Raw genomic sequence first — 13,411 nt, forward strand, 5'->3', positions numbered from 1 at the left:
TTCTTGAAAGGCAGTTGAGAGACCTATTTGGTCTTCTGTACTCCTCTTACTTTTTGCAGGGGTAGGATCTTGATTTGACTACATATGATGCCAGACTTGCCAAATAAACTCTTAAAATTACAGAGGGTGTGAAATTAGGACATACTTGGCTATGCTAAAAAGAGATTGGGTAGTTTCAAGTTGAATTCAATCTTTTTTGATTTTACTTTCAATGGAAAAATTGTGTGCTTGCCCAGAGAAAAGTAGGTGATTAACTCTTTGGCTTCTACTTAATGCCACATTTAACAGAGCAATGTTGTAACAATAATCTGGAACATACACAATTACAGTATAAAGACCAGTCTGCATTAATGTTCGTGTCACGGGATGTCTGAATTAAGGAAGAAAGAACTTCTTTTCAAGTTTGTAGGTAGTGTGGAATTGTCTTTAAATACTGATAGGAATGTAGGGGATCCGTAGTTCTTTTAAGTCCTTCTTCCCAGAATTGATATCTCTAGGGAACATACTGCAAGTGTTTTCAGGTCTCCTAGAATGCTGTGGCTTAATCTGGGTAGCAAGTCTACCGCAGTGTGGAAGTCTTGTTTTTCTAGCTTGTAGAGTCTGTTGAAAAAAGAACATTTTTTCAATAGTAAGAATATCGATCTTTAAGTAACTGTGACGCTGAAGAACTGCCAAGTTCCTTGATTGTTAATGGTTTTCAAGCAACATGGTCTTTCTTGGCGTGTAGAGACAATAGCAGCACGATGGGCAGTTTCGAACTGGCAAACCTCTGTTAAATGAAATAACCAGATTATTTTGAATCTTTCCCTGTAGATGGAAGATGGTCACTCCCTTTTCGATTACAGCGTGGGACTGAATGATATTGTTCAACTCTTGGTCAGACAAAGCCCAGCAGTGCTTCCTGCTGTTAGTAAGGAAAAGGATTCTGAACTCTCTGACACAGACTCTGGCTGTGGCTCAGGCCAAAGCGAATCTGACAAAAGCTCTCACAATGGAGAAGGTGCCATGGAACTGGAGGGACAGCCGAGCACAGCGGCACAGCCTGACTGGACTGACCCAGGATTTGGTCTCTATAAGGTGAGTCATTAAAAAACTAAGATTACTTACAACTGCACTTTTGGAGGGGAATTGATTCTCTGTAGTTGGGAATTTCTGAAAATCTTTCATGCCCCAGTTGTGTGGGTATTTTTTAATCTGTTTTTGGTAAACCCTCCAACAACAAACAAAAAGTACCAACCAACCTACAAACCAATTAAATGCAACAAGTTGTAAGTCAAAATTTTTCATTCTATCCTTTTAACTAAAGCTACAATACATTAATTGATTGGGAAAAAAAAAAAGGCATTCAGAGTGCCTGTTTTGATTTTAAAAAAATTTCCCCATGTTTTTGCTTGGAGTCACTGCATTTGTCAAAGCCGAAACTTTCTTGAATGTACAAAAAAAAAATAATCTCAGCCAACTGTTCAGAATTATTTTGCTTGTCTGTTTCAATGGATTTTATTACAGATCTAGTGATGTCTTCGCTCAGACTTTGAGCAAGACAGTTCTGAAAGTCTGTTATAGACCAACCAATAATGGTTGTACTAGATAAGCTGTTTGTATACGTGTTGGTGTAGAATGGATTTTTAGCCTTAAAGGTTCAACCTGAGAAGGCTGCAGGAGTGCACAATGGAATCAGGAAGACAAAGGAAATCTTAATATTTAAGATGATCTGTTAAATATCTTGATAATGGTGAAGTTCTTGAGATGGTTAAATCTTGAAGTAGACTTGGAAATTAATGCTTAATTTGAAAACCCATTTTGGTGAGCTGTATACTTTGCTTTGTGTAGATCAATGACTTGGTTGATGCTCGAGATATGAATATGGGAGCATGGTTTGAAGCCCAGGTTGTAAATGTAACCAGAAAAAAACCTGCAAATGAATCAGCTGACAGTTGCACAGATCCTGATCAGCCCACAACCATTCCTGAAGAAGATGTAATATATCACGTGAAATATGAAGAGTGAGTTTTGTTACCTTCTTGGCTAATAAAGTTGTTTGGATCACGATGTTGATGAGAAATTTTATTGTAGAGGTCCACAAGGTAAACCAGAACTGGGCTGGCACAGTAGTTATGTTATTGACCCCTGTTAACTGTAAGTTTGTCTTACAGTTGGAATTCTGACTGGAACTCCAGGGGGCTAGAATCATGTTTTTAGAAATATGGAATGCTATTATCCAAGTTTTAAATGGGATACAATGGTAGCAAAGTTAGACTGCCTGATTCTGGCTGTGGTGTTGGGGGGAGAAGGAGATTTTATTCTTGATGGTATTCTTGTTTGTTGCGTGGCATCGGTTCTTAAATCAACCTGTCTGGATAAAATCTGTCACTTACAAAAACTATGATGTTGATTCTGATTTTTCTTCTCTGTCCCTCCATGCTTCCCTTCAAGTTATCCAGAGAATGGAGTTGTAGAATTGAGTTCGAATGATGTACGGGCTCGTGCACGGACTATTTTGAAGTGGCACCAGCTAGAAGTAGGACAGGTGGTGATGGTCAACTATAATCCCGATGACCCAAAGGAGAGAGGTTTCTGGTACGATGCAGAGATTCTGCAAAAAAGGGAAACGAAAATGATCAAGGAGATAAATGCAAAGATATTACTTGGGTAAGCAAATTCATAATGTGGAATAAATTGAATTCCCCGACTCTACTTAAGCTTTTATATGAGTCTGCTGAAAAAACTGATGCAACAGAAGTGCTGGGCAGAGATGAGAAGCTGGGCTGTCCTTTTTGGGTGATGGACTTTTCCATATTGCACTGTTGTTTAACTTCCACTGGAGGAATTGGACCCTTTAAGGAATCGCAGGTCATGCTGATCTGTGGATTCACTTCATGCTGGGAGGATGCAAAGCCTAGTATTTGCTAAGAGGCGAAGAATTGTTTGCTATGTTAACTATCTATAATGGTTTTACAAAAACTTCAGTGTAATATTTTGTGCTAGATATGGTAAGGTAGACTGAACCCTCACTTTATAAAGAAGATGAAAAACTGCTCCAGTTTTTTCCCGAAGGAGAAAATGAGCCTACATATAAGGGACTCTCAACTTCAGGGGAAAAAAGAAAAGTGTATATATTTTTTTTTTTTATAAGTTTCACAGGGTTGACAGATACTCCACTTTTTTCCTCTTGCCACAGTGATTTTGACTTTTTAACTATAAAATATGAGAAGAGTTAGTCTGAAATATATTTTGGGGGAGAACAGTCACTAATGATAATTGGAATGCTACAAGTGCCTGGATTCTCATTGAGACAAGAGGGGATACACTTTAATTGCCTGAAAATTATTTGATTTGTGGTGATGCTGTCATGCCACCTTCCCAGATCATGTGATGGTATAACAGGTTTCTTCTGATACAGGACAAATACCAGACCAGTCTGCATTACTGACGTATGTGCACAGCTGTGAACTCATGCTGTATAATACTTTCAAAGTCTGATCTTTTACTTTTATCAACTTCTTATAGGGATGCTGGTGATTCCTTGAATGACTGCAGAATTACATTAGTGGATGAAATTTATAAAATTGAAGAACCAGGCAGTGCTTGTCCAATTAGTGCCGGTCCATTAAAACGTGAGTCGGTTGTACGGTTCTTGCATGTCTCGGTCTTACCTTGTGGTATTCTGCTCATTGTCTTTGTGAGGATCAAAGGTCCAAGAGTTCCAGGACACTTGTCGTTGTGACTCCTTTGACCATTTCCAGTGTATCCTGGCACTTTCTGGAATCTGAAGTAGACTGTGGTTTCCTTTTACTAACAGGACAAAATGGACCTGTGTGTAAAGCTTGCAAGGACAACCCGAACAAGACCTGCAGAATTTGTGCTTGCCATATCTGTGGAGGTAAACAAGATCCAGATAAACAGCTAATGTGTGATGAGTGTGATATGGCTTTCCACATCTACTGCCTCAACCCTCCCCTTAGTAGTATACCAGATGATGAGGATTGGTAAGTTCTAAGTATGTGTGTGTGGTATTGCAGTTACCATCTAATTAGGAGCCGAAAGTGAGATCTAGGGCTTCGAGCTGCCCTGCAGTGGCCGTATTGTGACTGTACGAGGTGAAGAGATGTCTGTGTGTTTTTTTTTTTTTTCCACACGCTTTTCTAGAGCATCAGTTTAGTGAGAGTATGTTTTAAGCTAGTAGCCTTCAAACTCCTTTTTGTAGCTTTGGGTTCTATATGCCTATCCAAAGAGAAGTGGAGCTACTTATAAAGCAAATGCAAACTTGATGCCAGGAGGCTTAACTTGTGTAATGGTTTTTATGGGTCGCTTACAGGTAGTTCACAGGCCCCATCACCATATTAGGCTGGTGATATATGTTGTTTTATATGTGAAATACATATGGTGATATAGATAGTGATATACATCTATCTATATACATATAGATAGTGAAATACGCTGTTTTATTCCTTGTATCCTGTTTCAGCATTTTGTACAATGATTTTATGATACACATCTTCAATGGCTTAGAAGATTGTGCAAGGACGCTAGCTAATACAGGTCTAATTCCAGTATGGAGAGTTGTTTCAGTGTCCTGTCTAGTTTCACGTGGGGAAATTGTTAACAGAACTCAGTACGTTTTGAGGAAATTATCTTTTAATTTAAGGCTTTGCTACTAATTAATTTTCATTGACTGGTGAGTTTAGGTATTGCCCTGAATGTCGAAATGATGCAAGTGAGGTGGTTTTAGCAGGAGAGAAATTAAAAGAAAGTAAAAAGAAACAAAAGATGGCATCTGCTAATTCATCCTCGCGGAGAGACTGGGGCAAGGTCAGTTCAAAAACTCTTTTATTTTCAAGAATAGTGTGTGTTAATTCCTTGTATTTCTTGGCTGATTGGTCTTGCTCTTTGAAACAGGGCATGGCGTGTGTTGGTCGCACAAAGGAATGTACCATTGTCCCCTCGAACCACTATGGACCAATTCCTGGGATTCCAGTTGGCACCATGTGGAAGTTCAGAGTTCAGGTATGAAGCTGAATCCTGGCCTGAGCCGCTGTAGGGAGAATGGATCCAGCTCTTGGGAGAAACCTGAAACAGTTAATCTTGGAGTGTATGTCACTGGATATATCAAGTGCAGAAAGGAAAGAATTCTGGCTTTGTCTAGATGAAGTGTTCCATAACTAATGCTGCATTGTCCAGCCATTTCAAGTGTTTTTTTTCTTCAGTGCTTTTTTGGTAACTCAAAAACCCCAAACCAAACGTGTTTGTTTCCAGTACTTTGTCCTGGAGATCTGTAGTGTCTCCCACTTCTTCTTCTGGTAAGTGTCTCTCTCAAATATCTAGATAGATTAAACAGAAGGTTTTCTCATCCTCTTAGAAAGTTGGGGAAGAAAAAGCACTGACCTATCCAGATCTTGTAGTAGCAACCTTCACCTAATACCTAAAAACAAGTCTTTCAAAACCAATCCTTTTATACAAACATTTAATTTTAGTATCTATATTATTCTTAAATACCTGGAGCTTTTTAATAAGCAATCTCAGTGAGAAAGATCCAAACTTCTAAATTTGCATCACAAAAAACACATCCTTGTGTTCCATTTACTGAAATATTCAGTGTCTTATTTTTTAAAAGCATTTTTCTTTTTCTTCCTTCTACTTGGGGCTTTTCGGAGGATAGTGGTGCCAAAGCAGTTTCAACCTGTAATATATTTGCAAAACAAATCTGAAATTAGTACTATTAGTTAATTTACTTCCAAGACCGACAGGTACACACATTGTTTGTAGTCTGTTGACAGCAGTTCCCCAGAAAACTTTTTTTTTTTCAGGTCAGCGAATCCGGTGTTCACAGGCCCCACGTAGCGGGTATACATGGCAGAAGTAATGATGGTGCCTATTCCTTGGTTCTGGCAGGAGGCTACGAAGATGACATAGTAAGTGAATCTTGGTTATTTATGCCTGAGAACCAAACTAACTTGTCATTAAAACAAAGACTTGGCCTTAGTTTCTTTTTATGCTCCACATCAGACACTTCCCCATCTTGACGATACTTCTTGAGAAAGTTCTTCAGAAGAAAACTAGGCAAAAGAAAACTACAATCCAGTAATATGTGGCAACCTGAGAAACAGGATCATCTAAGTTTACTATCCGTATGTCAGCTTTTAATCCAAGAGTCCCTAGCTGCCTTTTCAGGGTCTCCATTGCATCCACAGTTTGAACAGAACCTGATGCTAGATGCTGCCAGATCTTCACCTGTCATGGGAGTGTTCAGAGCAAAACTTAGGGACAGAAGGCCTACTTCTGAATATGCCATTTGGTTCTGCTAGCCAAACCTAACCCTTTCTAGGCTGTACCAGGCTCTACTGCTCATTCTTCTTGCAGATCACCGGTGCATTACTAGCCTGCACCCCCTTACCCGAATGCCTGTTGTAAAACAGCCACCAATTTCAGTAGCCATTCTAAGCCTTAATTCTGATTTCAGAGTCATGTAACAGCGTAAGCACTGAGGCGCAAGTTACATTATCCTTATCCGGAATGTCCCCCCGTGCTTCCAAGCAGATCCCGCGCGAGTGGTGTGCCGCTCTCTTGGCAGAGGCCTCTGCGCTGTTGAGGTGTGTGACAAGATGACAGTTGTCACCCTGACTCGTCTCTCTTGGCAATATAAGGGAGGACCATAGACTGAGTCTGGGAGCTGAAACGGAGGAAGCGTCTTTTCCTTTTTTGAGAATACCATGTTAAAGTTACTTGATTAAAAGACTTCTGCATTTATTGAACTATATTTGTGAATGTGTCGAAACCATCCATATACGTTTCAGGATCATGGAAATTCCTTCACATATACAGGGAGCGGAGGGCGTGATCTTTCTGGAAACAAACGCACAGCAGAACAGTCTTGTGATCAAAAACTCACCAATATGAACAGGTGAGCTACACTCGGACTCTGTTCCTAACCTTAGTAGCAGGCAATCTGTCAACCTGAAAAACTGTTTGTTCTGTTTGTTACAAACTGGCTAAAAAACTGTCAAAATTAGGTTTCAACTGTGTTGTAGGCTGCAGATCAGTTGCACAGTAGAAATGCTTCTTGCAGTGCACTATAAATGAAAGAGAATTGTAAATGGTATTAGTCTCACGTTTAATATTGACTGAAACTTAAGGAAGAGAGAGTAGTGAGTGAGTGTAGAAGTTTTCATGCTCTCTCCTGAAGACCTTTGCAGGCACTGCTCACCTTGGGAGACCAGATCATTTGTAATTCTGAACGGTTAGTCTAACAAGTAAGCGTGGACTTGAGTGGAGGAGGTAGTCTGTGCAATCACGTTAGGGTAATGTAATGAATAATCAGTATATTCAAAATGTGACCCCCAGTCAGGAGGCTTAATTACGATCTCCCGGAGTTCTTAGTGTTGTACAAGATACTTGAAAGTGTTACTATTTAAGACAAACAAACAAAAAGGCCTGGCTACATCGTTTTTCCTCGGAAGAGACTCAGAAGGGGCTCCTTCTGTACCCGCGAAGAGGTGGCCGCTTCCAGGTGTTTGGTAGCCGTTCCTGTGGTTCGGCACAATGCCAGCGCACTGCTACTCTTATTGTACTCAACTGTATCGATGTGTTGCTCTGAGTGAAACAGTATAGTTACATTTATTACTTCTTAGTAGCTGGTTTACCATGCAAGCTTTGCTTTATCCTCCCTCTGATTCCGGAGAGTTCTGCCTGGTAAATACACTAAGTTGGTTGGACTTTGTCTTACAGAGCTCTGGCTCTGAACTGCAGTGCCCCCATCAACGACAAAAATGGAGCTGAAGCCAAGGACTGGAGAGCTGGAAAGCCAGTCCGAGTGGTGAGGAATGTAAAAGGAGGCAAACATAGTAAATATGCTCCTGTAGAAGGGAACAGATACGATGGAATATATAAGGTAAGAGGGATTTGAACTCGCCTGCTGAATTAGGGAAAAGAGAACTTGGTTACGGCCAAGGGGTTTTTACAGTGTATGATGGACTTGCATCTGGCTTTTTTAGGTTGTGAAATACTGGCCCGAGACAGGGAAATCTGGATTTTTAGTGTGGCGTTACTTACTTAGGAGGGATGATGAAGAACCTGCTCCTTGGACCAAAGAAGGAAAGGACAGGATGAAAAAGCTTGGCCTAACAATGCAGGTACTCTTTTGGAACATCATCAGGTTCACCCTGGACAATGAACCTGATTGATAGCCGGAATTTTTCTATTACACGTTCTTACTGAGGATGATCCTTGCGTAAGAATCAAGACAGCCCCCCTTAGACGGAGGAGGACACAAGTGCTTTCAGTCTTGTGGGTTGTTGGTTTTCTTTTTACATCAGGAGGCTAAATGACAAAACTCATTTTCTTGTATAGAATTTCTATGGTCTGAGTAAATGCTTTGCAAGAGCAGGGATCTATTCCTTAAAACAGAGAACCCCTGGAGCAGTTCTCTAGAGGTCATTCTTCCAGCCTCTAACAGTCTGCAAGTCTGACAACTGGCGTGTTTGCATTGGATGCTTTTTGTTTTGTTTTTCCTTTAGTATCCTGAAGGGTATTTGGAAGCTGTTGCAAACAAAGATAAGGAAAAAGAAAATAATGGAGATGAGGAGTTTGATACCCCGGGGAAAGGAAAGAGGAAGAGGAAATCAGCAGGTTTGTGGAGTAGGCAAGTGGATATAGAAAGCCTTGTAGGTTTTTGTGCATTTTACCTAGTTACTCTTTTCTAGTTGCTTTTTGTTTGTTTAAAAATTGTTTGTTTGTTTTTTCTTTCAGGCGGGGAGGAAAAACTCATTACCTCTCCTACAGGGACTCCAAAGAAAACTAAAGTTGAGCCATACAAGCTGACATCTCAGCAAAAATCTCTTATAAAAAGTGATGAAGCCAATGAAAAACTCTGGAATGAAGTACTAGAAGCTCTCAAAGATGGACCGGTATATCATGTTTTTTTTCCCAGAAATAAAGTGACAACTAACTATTGCACTATCCCTAGACACAAACCTCTCGGCAGCATTAAAGAAATGGCCTCAGCCCTATAGTGTGGTCTGGTGGCTTTTTTTTTTTTTTTAGCGTAGACATCCACAGCATAACTTTAAAGCACTGTATTTGAGGTCAGTAAGAAGACAGTTATCAGAACTCGTTTAATGTGACTATTTTTTTCCTTGTTAAGCTCTGTAGAAAAACTTTCTGTGACTAAAGTAATCCCTTGCAATTAAAATGGGGATGATTTTTAGGGTTGGGGTTTTTTTTGGCTTTATCTTTCAGAGGATAGTAGTAGCAATAAGTTGATTCAAATGTTCTCTCTACAGAAATTTCTAAGTAAAGTTGAAGAGGCCTTCTTGTGTATTTGCTGTCAGGAGGTTGTGTTTCGGCCGGTCACAACTGTATGCCAACACAACGTGTGCAAGGTGAGTGGTGGTCAATGTAACCCTTCTGTCGAGTTCTGTTGAGCCAAGCCTTGAGCTGACTTGTTTAGAGGTGAGAGAGGGGTGAGGGGCATCTGGGGGGGTTGGTTTTTTTTGCCAGTAGTTAGTCTTTTAACATGAGTCAGTTTTGTATGTGAATTGATTTGTGACTTTATGATTTGATGAAAGTTCTCTGGCATAGAAAAGACTGCACTTTAAAGAAAGTTCCAGTATTATAGTGCTACTATCCAATTCCTTTAAAAGATGACGAGAGCTTCTCTGTGGGCTCAGTAATTCTGCCAGGTGACACGGATGGATTCGATGGCATTACGGAGCGTATGGGGTTTGGTTTTGTTTTTTGAAGAATGACGTGAAATGTTTTTGCAGAAGCTCCAGCAGTCTTTAACAGCTGCAGGGGACCTCTTGATCTTTAGAAAAGTAATTGAATGAAATATCTCCACCATATACCTAAATACCGTGTCCACGAAGGAAGTTTTCTTGCCAACTGCCAGCATTGCATCACTCTTGGCCTTTCTCAGCTCTTGTCAATACCTGGATGAACTAGGATATATAAGGAAACTCATTCTCTCCTGTGGGGGCTTTGTAGAATAAGCTATACTGCACAGCTCTTTCTTAACCATCTTTTTTTTTTTTTTTTGTCCTTCACCAGGATTGTTTGGATAGATCCTTCAAAGCTGATGTGTACAGTTGTCCAGCCTGCCGTTACGATCTTGGCAAAAATTATACCATGCAAGTGAACGAAACGCTGCAGACCATTCTAACTCAGCTCTTTCCTGGATATGGCAATGGACGGTGATTCTATAAAGCACTTCTAATTTTCTTTTGTTCAAACTTATTAATGGGTTTTCAATGGGCTTAATTTAAAAAAAAAAAAAGAGTAGTCTGTGTTCTCCCAGACCCCTAAAAATGTTTAAAGTCTTCCTGGTTTTTAAAAAAACTATAAACTTCAAGGAATATCCTTTTGTATGTTCGTGGGTTTTGTTTTTGTTCTAAATGTTGAACTTTGCATTTTTTTTTTCCCCCCTCAAAACTGCCATTCATCAGCACAGAATTATTTTTTTTTTTTAATGAACTTACAAAGTGCTTCCGGTAAGGCTGCTAATGATTATGAAAGTTCTCAGAGTGCCCCCCTTGCCCCCCCTTTTTTTTTTTTTTTAATTTTTTTTTTTTTTATTCCAAAAAAATGGCTTGGTTGCTAGAACAATCTTCAGTGTTTGGGGATTTGGCCATAAAGGTAGACACGTGCATCACCTTGGCAGCATTTTGATACTCAATTTGTACGAGATGGTTCCTGGCTTATGATCTTTTTACCACAAGTGGGTATTTGCGCTTTTTTTTTTAAAAGAACTGTTTTTATACATTTGACAAACGTATCAAAAGCCATTTCCTGCTCATTTTGTATATCAAAAAAGTAAAGCTGCTTGTGGATAGCCAAGTAGTTGGAGCAATATGAAGTACTACCTCATTGGACTTCTTTCTTATTGGGGAACTATTTGTTCAGCCAGGTGCTGTTTTCTATCCAGAAATGCCATTGTGGAATATACTAAAGCCATTCTTAAGTGCCTTTTGTCCTTTTCTGAAAGACTGGGCTCTGAATCACCATATATATATTTTTTTTTCATAAGCACTGAATTGTTTAAACTTGCCAACCGGATTTTTTTCTTTGGGTAAAATATAACACTGTAGCTGTGTATGATTAGCATGGATTTGCAACCTTTCAGGTTTCCTCCTAATGCTAGGTCTATTATAGTAACATCACTTTTTTTTTTTCCTTTGTTTTGCTGCATTTCTACCTGGAAATGGAGAATAACCAGTTCTGACTCTCTCTTTTTTTTTTTTTTTTTTTTAAAAAAACATTTTGTTTATTGTACATGACACCGAGAAGGCTTACTTTTATGAATGGGTTGTCTTTTTCTCACATTACCAAAGTTTGCAGTTTAATACCTCAACAAGACAGGGATGTTTTTAAACACACTTTACTGCAGACAGACTGGAACAAATGTGCCTATTTCTTGTTTTCTTAACTCTTACCCTTTTTAAAATTATAATGTTAATATGTTAGGGAAAAAAAAAAAACGAAAAACATTTTATAGTTTTTTCTGAATTTGTCAATTTTTTGTACAATGTGCAAGTTGAAGTTCTCAAAATAAATATCTTTTCAGATGAAAGTGTTGACTGTTTTCCTTCAATTCTTTTTATCTGAAGCAGGTTTCCAGACCTAATTGCTTGTGCAGGAATTTGTATTTATGTTCCATTATGCTAAGCCTTTTATTTTCTAAGGCCTATTACTTTCATTATGGTTTCTCACTACAAAGAAATTGGGAAAATACTAATTTGGTCTTCTTGTCTTCAAAATATTTGCTTCTAGGCACTAGTGAAAGGCATGTGTTATGTTCAACAGAAAAAACCAAGGATTCCCAAAATCTCCCTCTTTTGGGGGCATAACTTACGTTAGACTTTCCACAGTACTAAAATCCAGGTATCAGCTGTCAACTGGAATTGTCCACACGTTTAATGACCAAAAGCAAAATTCTTAGAAGTGCCTTGTCATTCATCATATTGGAAGTGTTTATAGCAAGTAGTGTGAGCATCTCCATCAACTTATCAAACCAGAGAAATAAATTAAAACACTGAGGTTTTCATAAACAAAGCCAGATGAAATAAATGAAGATAACATACAGGTATTTAAGACGCTAAAAACAAAAGCTGTGAAATAAAGCAGCAGTTGCACAATCTGCCCTCTAAAACAAGTTTATCTTAAGGTTAGTGTTAACGCTAAACACTTTGAGGTATTTAAATTTAATTGAAAGTGTCCTTCCACCTTTTAATCTGTATTGTGATGAGAAGAATTTGGGGTGAGTGGGTGAAATTGAGGAAGTGTGTGTGTATTTAAATTGGAAGAACCTATTGCAATGACTTCCTCAGTGTATTGTTTTTGTTATTATTTAGAATTTGGAAAACAAACTTTGTTTTCCTACATAGGTTTCAGTGTACTATTCTGAGCGTTAGTGTTTATTTAGCATGAATTAGAATTTCTCTGCAAATTAGACACTTTATAATTTGGGGCTTGCTGATCTCAACATCAAACTCTACTAGGAAAATTACTGTGCTATAAAGTGAGCTGGTGTGTGGCTTTGGATGTGAAGGGATTGTGTGTTTTAATGGTAGAGATTATTAGTAGGATGATGCTTCATTTCCCATACATACTTGTGTACATTTATGGTGTGAAATTGTGGAGTAAATATCCAATATGTGATTTGGTAAAATAAGTGTTTTGTGGATAAGGAATCGATGCAAGAATAACAATGTTGCAAAAAAACCCAACCAAGGATCTTCTATTTTGGGAATTCCCATCTCGCTTCCCAGCAAGTGTACAGAATCTATGGTCTGCACAGCTTAATTGAGCACAAATTAAAAAATGCCCCTGATAGTTCTTCATCCTGGCAGGCTTCCATGGTCATGTAATTGCAGCCAGTTTGAAAAGAGTATCTGTTGTGTGGCGGTGGTGACTGTGGGAGACCGGGATGCGAGGAGATGGCAGGACCTCCGGGTACAGGTACTCACCACGACCTGGGTCAGGTCCTCTGGCAGGAGCGTGCCACCCACCCTCTGTCCAAAACCGGGTGGCTGTAATAGCCCGGTACTGCTGTAGCTTCTGGGGGGGAACTGGAATGAAGTGTAGGTAAATTCCCATGTTTTTGACGAATGAACTGGTGAGGAGAGGCAGATTCAGCACACTGCCAGTAGTTGATACTTAACTTTTTTATTTATTTTATTTTTTTTTTAAAGCTCCAGGTACTGGGGTCTACAAGGAGCCTAAAACTGCCCCCTGAATATTGTGAGAGCTCGAGCATGTTACAGCTGTTCACCCGACCTTGTGTTCTTATGTTCACTCCCCAGTCAGGTGCTGTGGTCCCTCGGGGGCTGCTCATCCCGTCAGGGTCGAGCGCCAGGGGAGGCGCTTTGCCCTCCGTGAGGAGCTGCTTGAACAAAACTCCCAAGTTCGCCAAATGCAGCCT

The 13,411-nt window shown here is 39.5% G+C and overlaps 1 protein-coding gene across 1 annotated transcript; it reads left to right on the forward strand.

Moving 5' to 3' along the window:
* Positions 1 to 813: 813 nt before the first annotated feature.
* On the forward strand, positions 814 to 10,298 carry UHRF1 (ubiquitin-like with PHD and ring finger domains 1). The gene is made up of 15 exons (XM_009703258.1): positions 814 to 1,077; positions 1,831 to 2,003; positions 2,434 to 2,649; positions 3,508 to 3,614; positions 3,800 to 3,986; positions 4,686 to 4,809; positions 4,897 to 5,004; positions 5,805 to 5,909; positions 6,792 to 6,898; positions 7,723 to 7,885; positions 7,989 to 8,126; positions 8,511 to 8,622; positions 8,743 to 8,900; positions 9,276 to 9,374; positions 10,042 to 10,298. The coding sequence occupies exons 1-15, from the start codon at positions 814 to 816 to the stop codon at positions 10,186 to 10,188; spliced, it is 2,208 nt and encodes a 735-aa protein (XP_009701560.1). The 3' UTR covers positions 10,189 to 10,298.
* Positions 10,299 to 13,411: the final 3,113 nt, after the last annotated feature.

The sequence above is a fragment of the Cariama cristata genome, unplaced genomic scaffold (assembly GCF_000690535.1).
Source record: "Cariama cristata isolate BGI_N322 unplaced genomic scaffold, ASM69053v1 scaffold29010, whole genome shotgun sequence".
In the NCBI taxonomy this organism is placed as follows: domain Eukaryota; kingdom Metazoa; phylum Chordata; class Aves; order Cariamiformes; family Cariamidae; genus Cariama; species Cariama cristata.